We start from the raw sequence: 24,421 nt of genomic DNA on the forward strand, positions 1-24,421 counted from the left end.
ACTCCTGCGCATTAAGAAGGGTGATCACAATACGATGAGCAACATTCCTCAAGCATCTACAAATAATGCTGGAACCACGCACAGCGAGCCACAGCCGCCGCTTCTGCTTGGCCACAGTCCAACTCAGGGTATTCCTCACCCATGAAGTTTCAGAAAGTAACCAAAAAGCAGTTTGCGTGATGCCAGGTCTCTGGGCCTCCAGGAGGCAGACTTCTCTACATCTGACAGGTGAGTGATTGCTACTTGCTGGATTTTTTCAGACAGCCAAGAGATAAATTTATCAATACTCATTAGTCCAGGGAGCCAGACAAGCACAGCCACTAACCATCTTTTAGCTATTCTGGCAATGGATCCAGTGCCGCAATGAGACAGGAAGCACAAGGTGTACTTATTATTCTTCCTGGCTAAAAACAAAGAGGGAGATTCGAGCAATCCTCGACCTAAAGTGGCTGAACAGGAGGATGGCCTAAAAAGAATTCAAGATGGAGACCTTTAAGTCAACATTAGAGGCCATTCAATGAGGTGATTGGGTGGTGTTGACAGACCTGTTGGAGACTTGCCTCCATACACCTAGCAACAAAAACACAGGAAGTACATGTTTTCCATCAGATCTTATTTTTATGTAAATATTCAAGCAGGTTCAATCAAGTCATATATCTTGCCCTCCAAAAATACAATCATAGGTTTTCATGAATCTCGCATGTACTGTCCAATGACAAGTCAGCTCCTGACTCATCAGGACAAACTAGTTGGGTGTGGCTAAGATATCTTGGTTAGAACACTCTTTTCGTCCACTTCAAGTCTTTTGGATCACAGCGCAACAGTTCATCCATCTGATTGATTAAGTTTCCATACATTATGATAAAGGTAATTGTGATTATTTTAAATTCTTGTTTTATCTCATAACCCACCTATAAAACGTATTTTAAAGAATGGCATATATTTTAAAAACAACCCAATATGCAGACAACATTTAGTTGATTCAAGGATATCTGAGTCTTTATATGAAATAATCTTGTTCATTTCACATGGAAAAGTAAAAATGCAAACACACAGGCGATAAAGCTCTAAGATAGATATCTGGCTAACCCCTGGATAGCACTGCCCCAACAATTCCCTCTAGACCAATATTTGACTCCAGTACTTGATATAACAGCAATGAGCATTTCACTCAATGCCAGTTATCCCAAATATGTCAAATTCAAAATTATTCATTAGTTGCTTTAAGTAAAAGCTAAAAGAGGCACAGCATTAGTCCAAATCTTTTATAATTTGAGATCACCGCTTCCAAGAGACTTAAAGCATGAGTCCAAATATTCATCTGTTACTTCTTCCAAAACGGCTGGCTTCCACTTTGGAGACTGATCTTTGTCAATTATCACTACCAGAGAAAACAAAAATAATAATGTTCTCATTAAGATACCTTCCTTAATATTTGAAACAGGTGTTATCCTTGTGCCAATGAATATCGAGAACAAACTGTTATAGTACATCAGGATGTAACAGGTGGTCTGGGTATTCTCTACAGAGAATGGAGAAGTAAATATTGCTTTAACTCCTATCTCCAAGAATAGAATGTCTGAGAACGAAACAGTCAGCAAAAAACCCCAGCAGCCTGTGATGCATGCATTGTAACGTTGAACTTTTGCCATACAAAGCGTCAGACCAAGTGATCATAATGGGTTCCCTTTTTCACTCCTAATATCCACATGTTTTGATCATTTTATGTTTGCTTTTCAAAAACTTGCTATGCTTCGTGGGCATTAATCGTCTTTCAAGTCCGTATCTGTGCAAATGGCCCAAGGATCCTTGCTGATTTATGTTTCAAAAAAGTCAAACAAGACTTACAGAAGCCTCTTCGTTATGACACCTGGCACGGGAAAAGCGGGGAGAAGCTTCCCCCAAAATGTAAAATGTCACAACGCATTCACTGAAGGCTTATTTTGCTTAGCTAGCAAGGAAGACTCGTCTACCCAACACCAAGTAGGAGACCAAACCCTCTTTAAAGTGCACAGCACTCATTACAGGGGGCTGCACTGCTCTTGCCAAAGAATGGGGGAAATGTGACCTTCTGGGTGCTGCTGCTCTCCAAATCCCATCCCAAAGGCTTCCCAGCTCTGTTGTATTATTAGATTATAAGACTGCCTGTCTGCCTGCCTGCCAATTGCCTGATATCACAATGATGTCAAGTGACCCGTTTTGCTTTGGCGAGGAATTTGAAATCAAACTGCAAAGGCACGAGGCTTTTCATGTGCCAGTGATCAGCAGTGCCTGCTAACCGTGCTTTTGGCTGAGTGAGCTGCAGCTATACCTGCTCACATCTGCCATATATAACATCAGGTGCAGGGCAGGTAAGTATGGATTGTCCAAAACAGTCTTGCGGGCCAAATGGGGAAGCCTGGCTGGCCGAATTAGGCTCACAGGTTGAAGGTTCCTCATTGCTGTATCAATGTACGTTAAATCAAGTGCCAATAACTTTATTGTGAGGGGAGAGGTGTTACTAGCCAATCTTCCTTGCATGAGCACAGTGTAATAAGGTTAGAAATTGTATTGACCTAGTGACGATTTGAGAATGAAAGCAGACACTTATAACCCTGGTTTGGTAGTAGTCAACCTTCAGGTCAAAAAGAGCCAAGCTATTCAAATAGAAAATGGATTATCTACAGCTGCTCTGAATGTTTATTTCTCAGTCAGCACTTCACGGGGCTATGCAGATCAGCACGACAAATAATCTGGTTCTGCCCTCTGTCTGACTCCTAGATGGTTTTAATAACCTGGCACATTAGCAATAAGAATCACAGTTATTGGTATTTCTGTCTGCTTTGAATGAGGACTCCAGCTTCCATCTTCTCACTGCTTGCATCCCCCCCCCCCTTTAATGGCTAATGCAGTAAGTTACATGCTAGTAGCCTGAGAAGCAGAGCAACTGCATTAGAAACACTTTCATTATTAATCCTTTAACACAATACTTGCACATAATTTTTTGCTTTATCCACGGTAAGCAGATTGATAAACTTAGCAAAACGGAAATTAAAATAAAATTCAAAGTACAGCGTATCCTGTAACTATGTCCCATTTCCTCATTTGTGTTAGGCAATCTCATCAACAATGTATGTTTGCAAAGCAGAGAAACTTATAAACACCCTGCACGGCACAAGTAATGCTTCTTTCACGCCTATTTTGGGTGGGGGAGGGCTCCCGTTAACTGTGCTGGCAGGTTCTCCAGCCCTACATCCACAATCCATCTTGGGGGAAATCTGAGGCTGAGAAGAGTTAAGGGAGGCTTATTTCAGAAAGAGTTAAGAATTAATTAAAACAAATTAATTGGGTCGTCTGCTTATTTCTTAGAATGACTGGCCATGTAAAACAATGGCGTAAGCAATTCTGCCCGGAGCACTCAGTAACTGTTTTAACATCATTAGTATTGGCATCATTAAAAAGTTAAACCGTACGTCAGGTAGGTAAGGTCACTGAGTATTCACATTTCACAACTATTCTAGAGAAATTTGCGACTCAAGACGGCTTACTGCATTTGCTGTGGGACTTCATATTGGTCCAATTTCTGAAAGAACTGCACTAGCAGTTTGATCTCATTTTTAAAATAAGGTCCAAAAGCATTTGACTGATGTTCCTAAACAGAGCAATCCAAGTCAACACTGTGGTTGGTATTAGCATTGAAATCTCAGTTGCCTGCCTGCTTCTGCTTCCCATTCTCGTCTGCCTTGCCTGAGCAAAGAGGCTATGCAACAAGAGTGCTTCACTGTGCCCTTTCTCCCTCATAGGTGTCTTGAAATATAATAGTTAAGGAACAGCAAAATGCAATTTCAGTGCTACAAATATCGAGTCTGATAACTGTTACACCTTTAGTTTTTCCCCAGTGTATGTTCAATCGGGAATGAAGACCTCCAAGTAGTCCCTTGTCACTGGTCCGTGCTGCAGTCTTGAGAGTTGTGCTGGCATTCTGACAAGTTTACTAGGAGCCGGACTCCTAACCCAACTAACTGCCACCAGCCTTACGTGATGCTGGGTTCTAGATTATCTGCGCCAAGCCTGCATGCCTTGGGTTAATCTTTCAGGATGCTTAACTCACAAAACATTGTGTGCGACAGCTGTCGCTAATGATGAAAGGAGAACTTTAAGTGAGAGAGTATGATGGCTGCAGTTCACCACAAAATATAGACTATAATAAGTCAAATTGCTACCCACAAAGCAAGGATTCAGAGAGATACCCAATAGACTTGGCATCTAAAAAAAACAAACCAGGCCTGGGGATTGCAGGAGTCAGGAAGCAGGTTTTCTAAGTTTTGCAAACATTTTGCAAACCTTCCTACAAAGGTTTGCAGCACAAGAAGTCAATGTCAAATGGGGTACTACTTGTCTACCAACAATACAAAAGCAAAAAAAAAAAGTGGGGGGGGATGAAAGCTAGGAAGTTGAAACGGCCTCTCCAGCCTGTGCTTTACCTGCTCGGACGCCTTCATAGAAGTCATGGCCTCGCTGGAAGAAAAAATAACTCATCATAATACAGTAATTCCCTAGCACACTTTGAGATATAAAGTCCTATACAGTGGTGCCCCGCAAGACGAATGCCTCGCAAGACGGAAAACTCGCTAGACGAAAGAGTTTTCCGTTTTGGAGGTGCTTTGCAAAACGAATTTCCTATGGACTTGCTTCGCAAGACGACAATGTCTTGCGAGTTCCTGCTGGTTTTTTTCCCTCCCCCCCTTTTTCTAAGCCGCTTATCAGCTGATCCGATCAGCAGATAAGCCGCTAATAGCGCTAATCCGCTAATCCGTCAATGGGCTTGCTTCGCAAGACGAAAAAACCGCTAGACGAAGAGAATCACAGAACGGATTCTTTTCGTCTTGCGAGGCACCACTGTATTTTGCTCCCATTGCAATTCAAATTAAATGTAGTCTAGATAGTACGTGTAAGCCAAATTTCAGCATGGTGTTCATTTATTTAAATTATATCCCACCTTTCTCCCAGTGCAGGGCTCAAAGCAGCTCACAGCACCCAAGGTCTGACTGAACAAAAAATTCTTGGCTTGCTAGCAAAAAGAAAAGCAGAGAGGAGGAGAGCCTGGGCTTATGTGGAAGGAAATTCCACAATCTGGGAGCAGTCACTGAGAAGGCCCTCTCTCGTGTCCTCACCAAACATGTCTGTGAAGGTGATGGGATTAAGAGAGCTTCATAGGTCATAACCAGCACTTTGAATTTTGCTGGGAAATGGACAATAGCCAGTGAAGCTATTGTAACTAACAGTGTAACTACTGGTCAGCAATCTGGCTGCAGCATTTGGGGCTCACTGCAGTTTCCAACACTTTCCACAAATAGTGCATTACAGTAATCCAAACAGAATGTAAGTCTCACCACTTCTTTAATATTAAATATAAATATTTGCAGCATCAAATCTATTTTAATAAATGTTTCCTATACCCCAAACATGCCCTTGGTAACTAACTAGTGAAGCAGCATCTCCAGCCCCATTGTTCTACCCAGACACTGAGGTCTAGCGCCGAGGGCCTTCTGGCAGTTCCCTCACTGCGAGAAGCAAAGCTACAGGGAACCAGGCAGAGGGCCTTCTCGGTGGTGGCACCTGCCCTGTGGAACACCCTCCCACCAGATGTCAATGAGAAGAACAACAACCAGACTTTTAGAAGACATCTGAAGGCAGCCCTGTTTAGGGAAGCTTTTAATGTTTAACAGACCACTGTATTTTAATATTTTGTTGGAAGCCGCCCAGAGTGGCTGGGAAAACCCAGCCAGATGGGCGGAGTATAAATAAATTATTATTATTATTACTATTATTATTATTAATTACCACCACTACTGAATTCTTTCTGGATCTTCTCCTGCTCAAATGCTGACATCTCCTTTGGAGAAGGGGCAGAGAGAGAAATATACCACTGTCTGCATTCCCAAGTCTCTTTCCCCCCCTTTTCTCGAAGAATGTTCTATAGATAAGTCGTCTGATCTTCAGCAATTTTTTAAAAAAATCCTCTAAACATTCTGTGCCATGAAAGCAGAATAAATCTGGAATACACATCCTTCCCTGGAAACAGAGAAATGAACTGAAGTGGCACAGACACCATTTGGCATTATGCAGTTTGTCAGAAGATTATACAGTGGTACCTCGGGTTAAGTACTTAATTCGTTCCGGAGCGCCGTTCTTAACCTGAAACTGTTCGTAACCTGAAGCACCACTTTAGCTAATGGGGCCTCCTGCTGCCGCCATGCCACCGGAGCACGATTTCTGTTCTCATCCTGAAGCAAAGTTCTTAACCCGTGGTACTATTTCTGGGTTAGCGGAGTCTGTAACCTGAAGCTTATGTAACCTGAAGCGTATGTAACCCGAGGTACCACTGTACATGTTAGTCATACTCAGAGGAGATTCACTGAAATCCATGGACTTAAGGTCATTGATTTCAATGAGTTTACTCTAAGTATGACTAAGGTTGGCTATTACTCAAACCCTGAGCACCAAGATAAGCTAGAATCGCCCTTCTGAACCAGGAAGCTAGGTGCTTGACCCTATTTACCCGAGTTATGAATGCACGACACCGGCCTGTAAACTGCCTTACCATGCAAGCTTGGCTTAGCCTGTACTCCATGGTGAACACATCCTGTAGGCTCAGGGAAGCTCCTTCTCTAAGCTGCCTCAAGGTCATCTTTAAAGACGTTGGAGACATTTTTGTAATGGTCTGTGGAAATAAAAAAACATTTCCAAGGTAAATTTTCAGTTTCCAGAGGAGGAGGAGGAGCTGCACGTTGCAGGAACCCGGAAACAAACAAGCCTGCCTTTCCGCGTTAACGCTACACAAGTAATTGTAAAGGTCACATAGTATGTGATCGTATAAGTTCACTAGGTGCACTGTTCCCTTTCAAAATACTTGACTGGAATAAATCCAAGCAATGTTTCATTCATGAAAGGTAATCATTGTTCTTTGACATTCCACATACACCCCGCCCCCAAATTAAGAGACGGCACTTCTGAAGAGTGACACTGAATACTTCTCAACCCTCCCTTCTAAAGCTCTTTGTTCCATTATTAGTTTTCTCCTCCTGGTGGGCTTTTCAACTGCTGAAACTATACCCACACCTTTAGATAGGTCTTGGATCCAGTCCTGTATAAAACTGGCAAGAGGGCCATTTCACAAGAAATACAACAAGATACAGCAGGCTAGAACTACTAGTTAACAGACTTCTGCGATCATGTTGGTTCACATACCTAGGACTGGGCATTTCCAATTAACTGAATAATACACAATAATGCACTGTTCCCATTTTAGAGGCTCTGCTTGCTCTTTGAACTAAACGACTACAGTGTGTCTTAATATCAGGCTATGTATTACTATACATTTATTACATTTATATCACACCTTTCCTCAAAGCAGCTCAGTGGCATACTTGACTATCCCTCCTACCCTTTATCTTCACAGCAACCCTGTGAGGTGGATTAGGCTGTGTGACAATGACTGGCTCAAGGTCATCCAATCAGCTCCATGGCTTAGTGGGGATTTGGATCCTGGTCTCTGGTCCAAGTCTGACGCTCTGAAGAAGTGTGCATGAACACGAAAGCTCATACCAATGACAAACCTAGACAGCATCTTAAAAAGTAGAGATATCACCTTGCCAACAAAGGTCCGTATAGTAAAAGCCATGGTTTTCCCAGTAGTGATGTATGGAAGTGAGAGCTGGACCATAAAGAAGGCTGATCACCGAAGAATTGATGCTTTTGAATTATGGTGCTGGAGGAGACTCTTGAGAGTCCCATGGACTGCAAGAAGAACAAACCTATCCATTCTTAAGGAAATCAGCCCTGAGTGCTCACTGGAAGGACAGATCCTGAAGCTGAGGCTCCAATACTTTGGCCACCTCATGAGAAGAGAAGACTCCTTGGAAAAGACCCTGATGTTGGGAAAGATGGAGGGCACAAGGAGAAGGGAGCGACAGAGGACAAGATGGTTGGACAGTGTTCTTGAAGCTGCCAGCATGAGTTTGACCAAACTGCAGGAGGCAGTGGAAGACAGGAGTGCCTGGCGTGCTCTGGCCCATGGGGTCATGAAGAGTCGGACACGACTAAACGACTAAACAACAACAAAGGTGCTAATAGAAGAATTTTTTTATTTTCTTTTGACTATGGCAGACCAACACAGCTACCTACCTGTAGCTCTAGCAAATAGAAAGCTTGAGGATATAGCCTTACAAAGGGCTGTACACTTTTTTTTGTTATCAAGAGCCAAAAGGTTGTTGGAAGAACTACTAAGATGTATACCACTGTGAGCACTTAGGAAGAAAAGCTTTCTAGAAGTATTAAAGCCTAGATCCAGAATGCTGCACAATTAGTTCTGCCACTCAAGGCGAGGTGTGTGTGTCCCCTGAGCACATCTTAAGTAGTTCTTTGGATTTCTGCCTATGTATCATTAATTATAATTTACTACTACTTTATTCAGTCATGTGACACAGCCAGCACATCTGACTACTAGTGACATAGCCTAATAAATCAAGTTTGTTTCCCCATTTGCTGTGAAAACATGTACATCACTAATCAAAGCTGCTAAAGGAAAATCATACATTTTATTTATGAGAGGAGAAAAGCCGTGGGTGTGTGGGTGTGGCTGGATTTTTTCAGAAAATGAGATAATGTCTTTATCTGGTGAATCTCCTTTATGGGGATGAGCAGAGGGACATTCTGGAAGTGGAAAGTTCCCATCCACAGGACCAGGATGAAGAAAGCTGAAACAGGCCTCAACTGGGGGACTCCCTACCCTCACTCAGGAACAGCAAAATATTAGAACATGGAACTTTTAGTGAAGTACCTTTTTTTGCTCCATAAGATGCACTTTTTTCCTCCTAAAAGTAAGGGGAAATGTCTGTGCGTCTTATGGAGCAAATGCGTGGTCCCTGGAGCTGAATTGCCCAGGGGCGAAAAACAGATGCTGCTCTTTTTTTTTTTTAGAAAGTGGGAAGTGGATGTTGAAACAATGCCGCTAAGCAGCTGATTGGCAAGAGATCGGAGGGAGATAAGGGACACTAGCGATAAAGGAGGCTGCCTGGGAGGGGGGAGGTAAAGACAGTGAACTTGTAAGGAGAGGAGACAGGAAGACTAAAGGAATGAGGAGAGAAATTAGAAGAAAAGGAGGAGCAAAAAACTGCTCCAGTTAAGGAAAAGACACCAAGGCAAACAAGAGGGAAGGGAGTGTTGAAAGGAAGCAGATGATCGGCGAGCGATAGGGGAGGGAGATAAGGGACACTAGAGATAAAGGAGGCTGCCTGGGAGGGGGGAGGTAAAAGCCCATGGATCCTCAGGATTTTTGCATTGGGTCACCCCAAATTCACCATCAGATCACATAGCATGTCCATGACTACAGCCTGCATCAAAAAAATCACGCACCCACTGTTTGTGTGGGGCCACAATGGTGCAAAGCACGGGTCCACATCGGATCATCAGGATTTTTGCACTGGGTTACCCCAAACTCACCATCAAATCACATATCACGTCTGTGGCCACAGCATGAACCACAAAAATCATACATCCACCGTTTTGTTCAGAATATTTTTTATTCTTGTTTTCCTCTAAAAACTAGGTGCATCTTATGGTCAGGTGCGTCTTACGGAGAGAAAAATATGGAAGAACAAGATACCTATGCAGGAAACTACACATCTAAGAATTTTTAAAACGAGTGGGAAAAGAATGTTTCTCCGCTAATATTCAGAAAAGAAGAGTCACCACTTAAAGAAACATCTTCTCTCAAGGTATGGTTAGAGGGAAATTCTGGGGTATGCCATATACAAAAGAGCCCCCAAGAGGGATAAACTGATTCAGAGTTGATGCCCCCCAAATCCTCTGGAGAAACTCTACAACCAGAATGGACTATATGACACTGGCCGAGATGACAGGCAGAATCCGTGACCAAGGAAAAGAGACGGCGGAAGAAGAATGGAGAAAATTCAAAAGTTATCTTAAGGACTATTATAAACTTGATGAATGTTAGAGTGTTGTGGTTTTTAGGAATAAAGGGATACAGTGACATAAGGTCAGAATACAGAGATGAGTAAGATGACAGAGGTTGGAAAGGAACAATTGGGAGTTGCTATAAAATTATGGACATTGGGATGCAGAAAGGGGGGGTATGGGGGAGTCTCAGAAAAGAGGTCTATGAAAAAATGTTATGAAATTATACGTGTTTGTATGTCTTTTTAAGTGTTTGTTTGTTCTTTAAAACTCTGTAAAACCAATAAAAATTTTATAAAAAAAAAAAGAAACTCTACAACCAGAGGCCGCAAGATTGGCTACTGACGAAGGTTGAATCCTGAATACTCAGCAAATGAATGAAACTTCTCTCAGGCAACACATCTTCTTCCATAGGAAAATGACACCATGATGCTACTGCAGGACTAGAACTTCCATACGAAAGGGCAAGACTTCTGCTAGCAGTGTCTTCATACCTCTTAATTCAGCCGGCTAGCACTGTTCAAAACCTTAGCCCTCCAGGGACCCTGGCCTATGAGAAACAAAATGGACTTTCAGCATACAACAAGGAATGCGCTCCATTTAGCATTCCTCTCCTGGAGGAGAGGAGTCAGAGATGAGCCTTGGAGACCAAACTGGGCTTCTTCCTTTCAGCCTTTGTCTCAACTGGCACTTCCTCCCCAACTCTCCTAGCTAGGGAGAAAAGAGACTAATTAAGAGGATAGTCGGAGCAGAGGAAGTACTGCCTTAAGCCTGTTTCCTAGCTGAGCCAGGAGCAGAGATCAGGGAATGACTCTCCTCTCTTGGGTAAGACAAATTAAAAACTTCATTGCCTCCTGATCCTAAGGAAGGTGACTTGCCCCTCTGCTAATGACAGGAATGTAAGAAACAGAGAAAGTGGAAAGATCCAAGCGAACAGCATTCAACATTGAAAGATACACAAAATGGGAACTGGCAGATGGTGAGTTTCACCTACTGCTGCTGTTTTCAATGGGGATATCAAATACTTAACCCACAGGGGCAAATGGCAGATTTCCAACCAGCCTCAGCATCAAGTGTGTTTCTGGCTCCTGATCGCGCAGGGCTCTCCCTCCCTCCAGACGCCAGCGGATAAAAGCAGTGACCCATTTTGCCCGCGTCCTTACATCTGCTAACTCCCGCAAGCACTAGCAGCACAGTTCTGTGCCTCTGGTTTTGTATACATGAATCACCACCAGCTGGCTTGATAGCAGAGACAAGGAAAGAACAAGCACTGGGGGGGAAACAAACCCCAGTTAACAGCATCTGCTTCAAACCTCTCTTTAACGTTCCAGTTGCTTCCTAACCAGGAATTTTCAAAAGTCATTGATGAGGAGCATGTATGTGCTATTTCTTCATGTCTCAAATCGGGAAAGCATTACAAAGCTGTGCCAAGTGGTAACTTGAGGTAGCTGCAAGCCTGTCCTACGCATTGTCCAGAGTTAAAGCCCTAGAGGCCTGCAGGATTTGATTTCCTTCTGCAGGGCCTGTAAGACAGAGTTGTTCCGCCTGGCCTTTGGCTTGGAGCCAATTTGATTCCCTCCCCCTCTTTCTTTTTTCTTTCTCCTGTGACGAGGCTGCATTTTAATATTTTAATGTTTCAATATTTTAATGTATTTTAATCTTGTTTTTAAGTTGTATTCATTCAACTTGTTTTTATTATTGCTTGTTAGCCGCCCTGAGGAAGGCAGGGTATAAATAAAAATTATTATGATGATGATTATATAATGTGGGATGGAGGAAGTTGGCCGCAACCTGAGAATGCTGCCCCACCCCCCAGAAAATTGCAGTACATACAAAAAGCCATGAGTCTTAAGAGATGCACTCACAAAGTTCACCAAACTCAGGCCTGGGGAATGAGCTTTAAGGGCTCTGTGGTGTTTGCATCAGAAGAGCTCTCAAATTCTCCAGGTCAAAGAAGACTTCCGAGTTTACCACCACCCTGGAAGTCAAAAACACCCAGTGGAGGGCAAACACTAACCCACCACTGAAGGTTGATGGAGGAGAGAATCTTCTGAAGTCAGCTACTATCCCCCCCCCCAACTGTTTGCAGGAAAATAACCTCTTTAACTCCCCCTATTGAAATAATTGGAAACGTCGTTTCACTGATTATCCTTAGAATAAAAGCACCCGGCCAGGACTTTCTACCTCCCTGCACCCAGCCACAGTTTTCCTAGGTGCAGTCTTCCAAAGCACCCCATGCGAGGGGTGGGAAAACTGTGGCCCCCAATGTTTCTAGACTCAGACTCCCATCAACCCTAGCCAGCATGGCCAACAGACAGGGATGATGGGAGCTGTAGTCCAACAACATAGGATGGACCAAAGTTTAGCCACTCCTGCACTCCGCAATTTTGCAAAGCGGTTACTCTGAACAGCTGCAACCAGGAAAACGGTCAGCAAACTTGGATTGGTTCAGAAATTAGCCTAGCCTTTTCTCCATATTTGGAGGGGAAATAGTTTGCCTCATTTCCGAGCCCACGTGACGTTAAGTCAGGGGACGTTGGCCCATCTGTGATCTTAATGATGTAACATCCACACTACTTTCCAGGGCAAGGGATCCCTGATGAGTTAACAAGTTTGAAAACTTCCAGTATGCAGAATCCCGAAGAGGTTCAAGGTGGAGGGATCTAACGGTAGTAGACAGGAAGGAGAAAAATGCTGAAAGCGAAAAGAGCATCAGTGGTAGGTATGCTGTAGAAAAGTGAGTCACTGAGCCTTAAGAACATATGACAAGATTGCTGGATCAGGAGAGTTACCCACCTCATAGTGGCAGCAGACCAGATACCTGTGGAAAGCCTGCAAGCTGGACATGATCACGGCAGCAACGTAACAGAGATATTGTGCCAAGAGGAAATGATCGGGCCTAGCAGGTGAATGCAGTATGGAGAAAAAAACTGGTCAGTCAGTGGAACATAAGGAAGACTGGAAGCTACCCAGAGAGAATGCATCTCTCAAGTGAGATTAGTCTGCCTCCTACAGCACTGTGCTGATAAATGCTTTCTGCTGGGCGAGTTTGAATTCTGGTGAGAAACAGCATACCAAGTTTAAAAACCCCAGCACACACCAAGTGGGGGACTCTGAAAATTCAGCATGCACGAAGCATTATCCAGGCACACAGGAACAATCCCATCACAATACTCTCAAACTGCATATCCCAATTCCCGCTTCCCCTCTCATTGAGGAAAGAAGCATCCGGATTAATGACAGACGAACAGCTGTGGTTTCAAGGGAGGGGTGGAACTGAAGTTGCCCCAGATTAAGGGATCCTCCTGGAAAACAGCAGCTTTACTAATCAATGGTTTCTTCTGTTTACAGTGTTTATTAACTGAAAGATGAAAGCTAGGAAACTCCTAGGACAAAGCTACAATACGTGAGAGGACTAGCTTGAAGCAAACAATACTATCAACATACCCATGGTTCAGAAAAATGCCTCCGTGGGGGAATATGACTGGAAAGCCTCCAAACTGGCAAATCCCCGCAAGCTTACTCAGTAATGACATCATGCTGGCTGTCACCCACCAACTTTTGTCAAGCCAAAAACTCAGCTTTACATTTTCCAGTCCAAAATATTTACAGTGACGTTCATTTCTTTTTAGCAAGCAACTGAATTCAAGTCTGGAGTGACAATACATAATGTGTTATGGGCGACCAAGGAAGCTTAAATTTTAAAAAAAGCCTGGGCAATGGTAATACGAAATTTATTCACTTGCCTCATGGTGGCCACTTATAAACTCACAGAACAACAACTTCATCTACATTAAGCAGCGGGACGAATTTTATCAAATCTCTTGTGGGGTATATAGTAAAATCCTCATCTGGCTAGATGTTGGGAATAAATGGATGCCAGCTCTGCACCACAGTGAGTTTAAAAAATGGAATAAGCATCAGTATCCAACTTTAAGGTGACATTTTACAGAAACCACAACATGTCTACTCAAAACTAAGTCTCTAAGTGGGTATAACAGGAACAAGAGAACGATCCCAACTCTGCTTGCTCACGTATATAAAATCGTTTTTTAATATCAATGCCAGAGCTGTAACTGCTAGGTCCTGTAGTGAGCACACACATATCCAAGCATTGTATGAACTAATATCTTTCACAGTGGTTGTAACTTCTCAAAAGCACCATACATACAAAACAAATCCCAATATTGCTACTCCACTAATGGCATTAACCTTTGCATGAGCCTGTCTACAACCAGTGCCTTCAATTATATTTCAGCTGTACACAAGATAAAGAATTATACCACTTGACCTACTGAAATGAAAGCCCCAAATAATACAGAGTGGGGGAGCCCCCTTCAGCATGTAAAAGTCCTTGCCTGGGGCTCCCACTGATGGGATTCATTAGTTCAATCCCACCCGCTGTGTTTTACATATCTACAAAATCACTGTAATAATTTCTATGAGTCTATAAAGGCACCGTGGATTTTTACTAACTGCTCCAAATTCCATCCTATGTTGAGGCTAGACAAGTCTCCACTAACAGAATGACGGCCTTCTCTTTAACAGACTAGATTTTCTACAATTCTCTTCTTATGAGGACCCTGACAACCTCCTGCCTGCTTTCTACAGCCATTTTTTTATCCAGAGAGAATTTTGGAAATTCTGAGAGAGACCTCTTGACGGCTACTGCTCCTTGTTACCCCCTAGTTTGTTGGTCTGTTTATTTTACTTTAAATTACTTTATTTGGATTGGTTTGTTTTAGCCTATTGCTAATTGTATCAGCAGTACTGGGTGAGCTTTCAATACCAGTAGCACATATTGTAAAAGACATAAATTAATTGTCTTTAAACTGCTTCCAAACAAAATTTGATTCAAGTTAAGTACAGACTCAGATAGATAGTTTTGTTATGTTCTGGACAGCCAAGGGCAAAAACATCAGAGCCACTGTTTTTCTACTAAGGTGCATGGTTAAAATTAGCTCAGGTGTCAAAAATGTATGTGATGGCGTTCAACACTTCTTCGTATGTGTCACCAGAATAAACCATATTTCAATATACACCGAACAAACTTATTTTATAATAATTCCAAGGAAGTTCAACGCTGCTTTTAAGCTAGCCACTCCAACCCAAGTCTAGTCACCATTTTTGAAGGTATTTAGATGTGACAAGTTCTGAAATGGGGATGCCACACAGATGGCCTATTTCTGCACAAATCAGATTTGCACACTTGGTTCCTGATCCAGCCACTGATCCATGTGTGAATGTCCTTAAATAAATCAAGGCCAAGGCCTACTTACAAACAATACCGTGCATTCATACAAAATATGTACCTTTTTGCCCACACTTTAGTTTTTAACTGGATTTTATTGCAAAGGCAGAAAGCAATGCATATATTCCGTTACCTGTTATATTTATCAGTGACAACTATACTGGGGAGGAATAGCATTATTATATCAAGCTCCAATTATTAACTTCTGCTTTGTTTGCATAAAACTACAGCTGTTTTGATTAACAACTCGGGGTGTGTACACAAAGAGAAAGAGAACAAACTTTGCAGGCTTTTAGACTTTTCACTGGGGGGCAGCAGGAATGACCTCCAGTTTCAGCACCTTTGTTTTAGCAAAGCTACATAGAATCATAGAATTGTAGAGTTGGAGGGAGTCACAAGGGCCATCTAGTCCTACCCCCTGCAGTGCAGGAATTTTTCACCCAATGTGGGGCTCAAACCCACAAGCCTGAGATTAAGGGTCTCATGCTCTACTAACTGAGCTATTTATCACCTCATTTTCCTAAAAACAGAGGGTGAGAGCCAGCATGTTACTGGTTCAATTAAATGGACAGTAAATAGGACTTAGGCTTACAAATTGCATGGCTTTGTCTAGACGTGGATTTAAAGGTATCATCATCTAAGTTAATTAGCATCTGCTAAAAGACAACTTTTATTTTGAACTTGAACTGACTCTACCCACCTGATCCAATCTCAGACCTTCTCTACGGTAAAGAAAGGGTTATTTTAGAACCAAAGATTGATTCATTATTGACATGTGTAAATTAATCGAAAACTAAGTTGGAGTGAACCTCTATAAGCTACAGGGAGGCTAACATTCATTCATTTATCTTTTTTTTTCAATGGCAGAGTTTAAAGGTGCTTTAAAGGTGCTGACCTTTAAAGCCCTAAACTGCCTCGGCCTAGTATACCTCAAGGAGCGTCTCCACCCCCATCATTCAGCCCAGACACTGAGGTCCAGCGCCGAGGGCCTTCTGGCAGTTCTCTCACTGCGAGAAGTGAGGTTACAGGGAACCAGGCAGAGGGCCTTCTCGGTAATGGCGCTCGCCATCCCATCAGATGTCAAGGTAATAAACAACTATCTGACTTTTAGAAGACATCTGAAAGCAGCCCTGTTTAGGGAAGTTTTTAATGTTTGATTGATGTTTGATTGTGTTTTTAATATTCTGTTGGGAGCTGCCCAGGGTGTCTGGGGAGACCCAGCCAGATGGGCATGGTATAAATAAATAATATATATGCTGAATACAGCACACACATACATCCCAGGAAATGCACATGGGCCCCATTTGTTAGCCAAGGACTACAGGGTCACTGGGAAGTTGGAGCACTGGGAAGAGCAATATGGCAAGGAGGAGACAAGCCTAGTCCCATCCAGCATCTATCCAAGCAGTTGCAGTAAGCTTGTTTGTTTCTCCCTTGCCCAGGGACTGCGGAAGTACAGGAAAGGGCCCTGAAGCACAGGCATAGACAAACTTGCCCTCCAGATGTTTTGGGACTACAACTCCGATCATCCCTGACCACTGGCCCTGTTAGCTAGGCATGATGGGAGCTGTAGTCCCAAAACATCTGGAGGGCCGAGTTTGCCTATGCCTGCTCAAGCCCTTCCTACAGCCAGCAGAATAATGGCTGCTGGCTGTTGTGTGCATACACACTTTGTTCGTTCCACTGTGTGCTGCCTTGTTTTGTTGTGAGCTGCACTGAGGATCAAAAGGCAGGGTATAAATCTTCAAAAAAGGTCAACAGAAAATCAAGGCCATCAAAACATTAGTGAAGTCTAGGAATTTTCTTATCAGCAATTGCAGAACAGAAGGGCTTGAGAACAAGAATAAACAGCAGTAGCTCTAAGTTAATCATTACCTAATCTATATACCGTGATATAACTTTTGGACACACAGAATGTGGATTCTTGGAGTCGGTTGCCAGACAAGTATTCACCTGCTTGATCTCCATTATTTCAGCTTCAGAAACACCATCCAGCAGTGCAACACTGAGCAAACGCTGAAAACCAAATCAACTGTGCTGATAGTTTTAAAACACAGCAATGAATGTTTCCCCCTCTAACATACCAAGTCTATATCCAGCAGTGTTTTTACACCTGCTGCCTTTGGCTGCGTGATTCAAGACAAACAGCAATTTCACACCTGTGCCATCAGAAGATGTTTACACATGTTAATAGATTCTGCCACCTAAGCCAAGCAAAAATCTGGTGCCGCAGCTACTTTTAAAAACAGCCCCAAATTTCTCAATCGTTTGAATAAACGGCATTTGATTATGGAAGAGATTTAAAATTTCATGCTGCTCTTTTCAATTAAGGACGCCCTTGATACCTTTGAACAGGTCCATACTCATTTTCAACAATTACATTCAAAAGTCCTTGATCCAGATTGAAACAGATTCCTCTCTGCAAATGCACCTGACTAAATAAACCTAAACACTCAAAACACTTATTTTAAGTTAAAATGCATACTTCAATTTGTTTATACTTATAGTTTCCGTGGGTCAAAATTAATATAATACAAAATCTAAACATTAAAATGTTAGCGAATGTAAGCCTAAACCCAAGCCATATAAGGTTCTATAGACAATAACTTTGAATTGTGTGGTTCTCCCTATTTACATTAGTCAACAAATGGTTATTGTTGTTGATGACGACGACGATGTTATTTAATGGATCTGTCAGGTAAGCTGCCATTTTTCTAACCTGAGAGTTAAGGTTGTATCTACGTTGTGCAAGCAGCTTTCTACTCACACAGTGAGTGGAAACTTTCCTTTCCTCTCCTCTTCCCACAGTCTGCTCCAGAGTGTCCCCCAACTCCCTGGAACAGATTCTGAGGGTGCGGGGGGGGGGGGTTTGCCAAGGAGAGGAGATGGAAGCTGTGAAACTCTCTCCCCAGAGAGGCTCGCCTGGCTCCTATTACATATCTTTAGGTGCCAGGCAAAAACATTCCTCTTCTCTCAGGCCTTTGGCTAATTAAACAATCTATGGCCTTTTAAACTGTGTGTGGGTTGTTTGTTGCTATGGTATGTATTTTTGTGCTTTTATATTGCAAACCACCCTGTGATTCTCGTATGAAAGGCAGTATGTACATTTAATAAATAATAATAATAATATTAAGTTTAACTGCATAAATGGAAGTCTGTTGCCAGAGCTAGATACATCCCATTGTGGTTTGCCCTGTGCTACACTCACGGCAGCATGGCAGACTTAAAAATGGTAGCTTACATACGCAACCCTAAAATAAGATAAAAATCTAATACCTCACCTCTAGCTGCTTAAGTGCAAAAGGGGAGCCATCCTTCTTCAGGTTCTGAACAATTTCTTCCACGCTGTTTGCTGAAAATAAGCTGAAACAGAAAATATATCACACTTCAGTCAAGAGGAGAAATATTTTGTCAAGAGTCAGCAAAATTACAGGGATTTTTTGGAAGCAATTATAATATTCCCAAGCTATATACCTTATTTACATATTTATAATACTTGGTGGTATGCCTGGTATATGTATACCTGAAAGTTGTAGAATACATGTACCATCAGCTAGAGATATACTAAAATAGCCACACTGTGAAGCTTTTGACCCTTTCAAGAAAATGTCCTTGGCAAGATTTTTCCCATTTGAAAAGAGATTTTAAAAGAGATTAAATCACAATCCTTAATGTTTGTGCCAAAGAGGCCACAATAACATATAAAACAATGTACCTCAATCCTAAAGAATTGTTGGCACACCATGTTTTAGCAAGAACTACCTGGGCAGCAATGATTAACATGGTCAAAGTGGTAATCAGATAACACCTTTTTTAGAAAATTCCTCATAGGCATTTCTGGTTTTATATATGGAAATTATTACTTACACAGCCATGGTTATCATTCCTTTCTGTCCACTAATCAGTTAAAAAGATTTTGGTAGCACCTGACTTATTCCAGCGTTTTCCTGGAAATTCAAGTAACTGAATCCGGCCTAACAAACCCGTGTCACCCTTCCACTGGGGAAGGAAGGGGTGTCACACAATTTAACTCATGTTGAATCCTCTCTCCTTCCCTGAGCTTTCCACCCAAGGGAGGGTCCTTCCTCTCTAGCCAAGCTCACTTCCAGTATTAGAGGAAGAACAACAAACTGCAAAGGAAAAGGAGGAGGATGGAGAGGGAGAATTCGGCACACACACATCCCACCCCTGTGCTCCTCCTGCTTTTGGGACAGCTCTATACATAATAGCAACGGGCCTGTATAGAAATAAATCTCAGTTTTTTTGCTATGTGCAGTTTGGCCCTCAGTGAGGAACCACAATTATTTAAGAGCTACTGAATCAAAGGACCTCCACCACATAAATATTTTTGCAAAAGAGGTCTACTGGATAAATATTTTTGCAAGAATCTCAACAAAAAGTAACCGAAAGGTTTACTGAACCCAATCCATAGCTCCCACTAAACATGAATGAATGGTAAGTACCTGTTAATCTTGTCCATGTGCTCGCCAAGCACGAATTCTTTTTCTTGATCAACTTTGCACTGTTACAAAAAGCAGAACACACCAACACCTTTCATATCCGTATCCCAAACGCTAAATTGCAGCAAAGCAGCTATTTGCTCTTTTCTCTTTTAAAAAAGAAATGAAATAAATGAAATATCATTTTGAGTTCAAGCGACGTTTCTGAAATTATAGCTAACCTGTTTTTGTTTCTCGGTTTGCTTATTACACTTCTATTTTGATTTTGCATGATGCTTGCAGTGATTTCCCATTCAAATTTACAACCAAGCCCTGAGCTACTTTACCATTCAGTGCTGCATCCTCACGTGGGCTCAGACTAAAACAATGTCCATGATTCCAGAATCCTTTTTAAATGGCTGATGGAACACAAAGCTGTCTCTTTTGTGCTTCTGAAAGCAAAGTGCCTCACACGTTCTAGCTACGCTTTGAAGATAAAAGTTTATCTACCATTTTAAACGCTTATCTACTTTTACACAGTGTGGAGTATAAGAACAGTGCACAAAAGAACAGGACGGCCTGATATAAAGGACAACAGGCCTCAGAAACTCTGGTGCTGCAATGGTACTGACACTTAAGTAGGCATGGACGCGATCAGCCCTTTGGATGGGAGACTGTTAGGAGCCCATGTCATTACAGTATACAGCTGTACCTTGGTTTTCAAACAGCTTAGTTCTCGAACGTTTTGGCTCCCAAACGCCGCAAACCTGAAAGTGACTGCTGCGTGAGCTTCCGGCAGCCAATCAGAAGCCGCCCTTTGTTTTCCGAACATTTTGGAAGTCGAACGGACTTCCAGAACGGATTTCGTTCGACTTCCAAGGTACGACTGTATGCCCGGATAGCTCAGTTGGTAGAACATAAGACATAATCTCAGGGTTCTGGGTTCATGTTCCACGTCGGGCAGAAAGATTCCTATATTGCAGGAGGTTGGAATAGATGATCCTTATGGATCCTTACGATTCTATGTTCTGTAGGAGGGGGAATTTTGTCAAATGCAGCATGGCACGTCGCCAGGGTCAGCAAACCTACAAACTAAAGAATGGCTCGCCTCTGTTTGTGGTAAAAGCTGCTCCTTGTGACATTATTTCAATGTATGAAAGGCGCTCCTTGCCACCCTGCAAATTAACCTTCCCTTCTCTATCTCCAGCAACACACAGTGCTACTAGAACTGTATTTATACACATTTCGATTGAAAGGAACGTCAATTAGGTGACTGCTATTGACTATTCCCGGCCAAACAGAGGGTCCCTGCACGACATGAAGCGTTCAAATTGTGGCTCGTGACAAATGCCTTGAACCTGCTGGCACTGCAGGGGCCAAGGTTAAGCCACAAACATGTGTTTCAGTTACAACGGCATCAGCTGTGGATCAAAAACTAACGCCTGTCATTTGTATTCTGGTGGCTCCCTGTGCACAGCTTCCACTCCATTAGCGCTCAGCTTGCACATCACTATTCTCTCTCCCAATTTGCTGAAAATTTACTCATTCCATTAATATCCCCATTGTCTGTTGATCAGAGAAGCTTGGTACAGAAAGAAGCAGCCATATTGGAGAAAGAGAATCAACCTTTCATGTGTCCAACTTCTTCGAAGACAGCAAAATTTCAAGCATACAGAGGCAAGAGTTAGACTTCATTCCTTTCCAGCTAAGGAAGTACTCTGTGAAACCCATTAGGTTGCATACATTACATCTGTTAAACAGAAGATTAGCGTCTTACAACAAAATCCTAGCCATGTCTACTCAGAAGTAAGCCCCAATTATCATAGAATTGTAAAATTGGAAGGGATCACAAGGGTCTTCTAGTCCAACTCCCTGTAATGCCCAGTGTGGTGCTCAAACCCACGGCCTTGAGATTAAGGGTCTCATGCACTACCAACTGAGCTATCTATTACTTCAATGGGACTTCCTTCCAGGTAAGAATGTATTGGATTGCAGCCACATACGTTTTTAAAATATAATAGGCAAAGCAAGAAAAACTAAAGCAAATCCATAAAGTGTCCCATATAGGAATAACACCAAAGATGTTATTCTAGCAATTACAGCAAGTAATTTTTGGCACTAGTATTTTTGGAACACTATCAAAACAAAGCAGAAATTATGTTCAGTGCTCTGACACTAACAGCTGCTTTAGCTGACAACATTTCAAACAAAAAGTGACCTTGTGAACAGCAACAATCAGGGAGGGGGAGAACTGCAAAGAGAATAGGCTGTAAGTGGGTGCAGTTTATGATCGATTGTCAAACTTGATTTTATAACATGCCACTGAGGTGCTGGGGGGGGGGGAATCAATTAGCAACACTTACAGAGACTCAGTGTCCTGTATGAAGGTTCTCCTTTTCGCAGTCTTCTATTATTGTTAGCTATCCATTTACCTTCTTGTGATACGAATCCAATATATCAGCAACATTTTCCTTCGATGGGGACTTTAATTCCGTCAAATCCTTTTCTAGGGCAGCCATCTGCAAACGAAAATACAATTGCCAAATGCATTATTTCACGAGATGCTGATATAATTTCAATATATTCTCTTGCAAAGAACTTGTGGCAATCAAAGGGGTAGGGCAATCCCTGCTAGCAAGCATATTCTTTTTCCCACTTCTCTCAGCAAAAGTGAAGGTGGCCTTCTTCACAAATACACAACAAGGAGATCAAAAGACTTAAATATAGTAGCCATGTTCAGATTACCATGTCTCTAATCAACAGGCCAACATGAGTGAGTGCAGTCCAGTTTCCATTAATTATCATCTCCTGTTTGAACCAGGAAACTGCAATTAACAGCTTCAGAACGAGCCAGGGTATTTTTAAAAAGGAAGAACTCTATACAAGGCCACATAACTCTGAAGTCTCAGTGTAGCTTAAGAGTAGGCTGTGCTAAAGTCCACTGAAATAAATAGGCTTTAGTGTGCCTAATTCAGTGTTGCAATGTGTCCTGGAAATTTGTTTTGAGAGCCAGGATACCTCTAGAAGCATTAGCAGGGGAAAGGAGGACTTGTTCTCCTTCTCAGGAAGCGAAAAGATGCCTGAGAAGAACCCCCCCCCCCAATCCAGCAGACCCAGTGTTCACCTGAGATTACAGCATGGCCAGGTACCTGCTCAGGTAGATTTACCTTCTCTGCTTCTATGAAGTGAGTAGCAATTCCCGCTTTGTGAACATCTTTTCCTTTCAACCGGAATCCAGTCATGGCAAGAAAATATCCCAGCTTCCCAGAAAGCCTTGGCAAGAAGTAGCCTCCACCTACGTCAGGAAAAAGACCTGCAATTGAAGAAAGCAAAATGAAAATTAAAATTATGAAGGTGGGAAACGATTCCTCTCATTAAAACATACTGCTGCTCTTTTGTCTTTTCCAAACCTTCCCCAGGCCTTGTAGCTGGTCCCTTTCATCTGAAATTAAGATCTCTGCCTCCTTTTTTTCACCCACTACCAAAAAAACACATTAATGCTCAGTCATTCTGCTACTGCCTGATTTCCATGGCCACTATGCTTCATAGACCTGTGTTTTAATTGGCAAAACTACTTTTTACGAATGATGCTGACCCTGGACTTTATGTTTTCTTCTTGTATATATTCCTCACACTGCCCTTTCTTCTTGCAAATATCTTGGTTCAGACCCTGAATTACCCCTCCATGAATGATCAAAAATTGCCTCTCCTTTCCACCAGGAGCCTCCACTGAATCAAAGTCCTTTTCATTCATTAAAAAAAACACACAAAAAAACAGTGTTCCATTAATGGAAAGATAGTGATCAGACCATTATTATTATTAATTTCAGATAATGATAATGATGATGATATGCAAGGACATCTATTGACAGCTGCCTCAGAAATACAGACAGCATGAGGTGTTATACATAATTTGTTTATTTGGTGTCTCTGTTTCCTGTATGTAAGGTCTTTGGAAATCCTGCAGCGGGGTGGGGGGGGTAGCAATATTACAATAAACACATTATATTCCACTTTTCTTCCTCCGTTGACCTTAGAACAGCATACATGGAGGCAGTTCAGTCTGAAAGAGTGTAACCAATGTCTCCAGCAAACTTCATGCAAAGGCAGGGATTTGAACCCATTCCCCGCTAAAGTCAACAATCTTAACTGCTACACCCCACTGCTTCTCTATCAAAAGTCTTAAGGTAGCACAATGGAAAACATTAACATGCAGTCTTTACCTATGGCTGTCTCTGGCATTGCAAAAACCGTCTTCTCTGTAGCGACTCTGAAGTGCCCATGAACAGACACACCGACACCCTACCAAAAAGAAAAAGAAAAACGGAAAGGCAGAAGTCATACTAAAAATCTGCAACATATCGGTATGCACACGCATTTACAAACACAAATCAACTGCTTATCAAAATTTATTAATACATATCCCTCCTTTTCTTCAAAATGGCATACTTGGCTCTCCCCAACCCCTGTATTTTTTAGCTATTGTTTAAAATCCTTATATACCCCATTTTACAGCCCCAAGAGGTGTTCACTGAAGCTTAAAATAATAATCTAAACTTAACATTATACCCCAAACTAGTACAAGGACAAATATCACACATTATTGATACAGAATCAGAATTAGCCAGGGAGCATCTTCTGCCCCCATCCTTGTTATTTCTAGTTAACAACTTCCTCCAAAATTCCCTGAGGCAAAGGAGCGGCTAGAATTTGGCTCAGCGCATGATGGAAACAATTCCCCTTTGCTTCCAGCCAACAGCATTCACTGAACTGT

At 42.2% G+C, this 24,421-nt stretch overlaps 1 protein-coding gene across 3 annotated transcripts in view; it reads right to left on the reverse strand.

The window, feature by feature from the left end:
- Positions 1 to 598: 598 nt before the first annotated feature.
- Positions 599 to 24,421, reverse strand: part of HIBCH (3-hydroxyisobutyryl-CoA hydrolase) — a 56,650-nt gene continuing 32,827 nt past the window's right edge. For 2 of the 3 annotated variants that reach the window (XM_081181093.1, XM_081181092.1), the window contains exons 7-15: positions 23,871 to 23,949; positions 22,815 to 22,960; positions 22,080 to 22,166; positions 19,672 to 19,730; positions 18,490 to 18,571; positions 6,584 to 6,703; positions 5,824 to 6,054; positions 4,464 to 4,497; positions 599 to 1,381 (exon numbers count right to left, since the gene is read on the reverse strand). In XM_081181093.1, coding sequence (XP_081037219.1) covers positions 1,266 to 1,381; positions 4,464 to 4,497; positions 5,824 to 6,054; positions 6,584 to 6,703; positions 18,490 to 18,571; positions 19,672 to 19,730; positions 22,080 to 22,166; positions 22,815 to 22,960; positions 23,871 to 23,949 — 954 coding nt within the window. In that variant the 3' untranslated portion in view covers positions 599 to 1,265. The remainder of the gene's footprint in view (positions 1,382 to 4,463; positions 4,498 to 5,823; positions 6,055 to 6,583; positions 6,704 to 18,489; positions 18,572 to 19,671; positions 19,731 to 22,079; positions 22,167 to 22,814; positions 22,961 to 23,870; positions 23,950 to 24,421) is intronic. The other variant, XM_081181094.1, reaches the window with a different exon arrangement.

The sequence above is a fragment of the Podarcis bocagei genome, assembly GCF_964188305.1.
Source record: "Podarcis bocagei genome assembly, chromosome: 1".
NCBI lineage: Eukaryota > Metazoa > Chordata > Lepidosauria > Squamata > Lacertidae > Podarcis > Podarcis bocagei.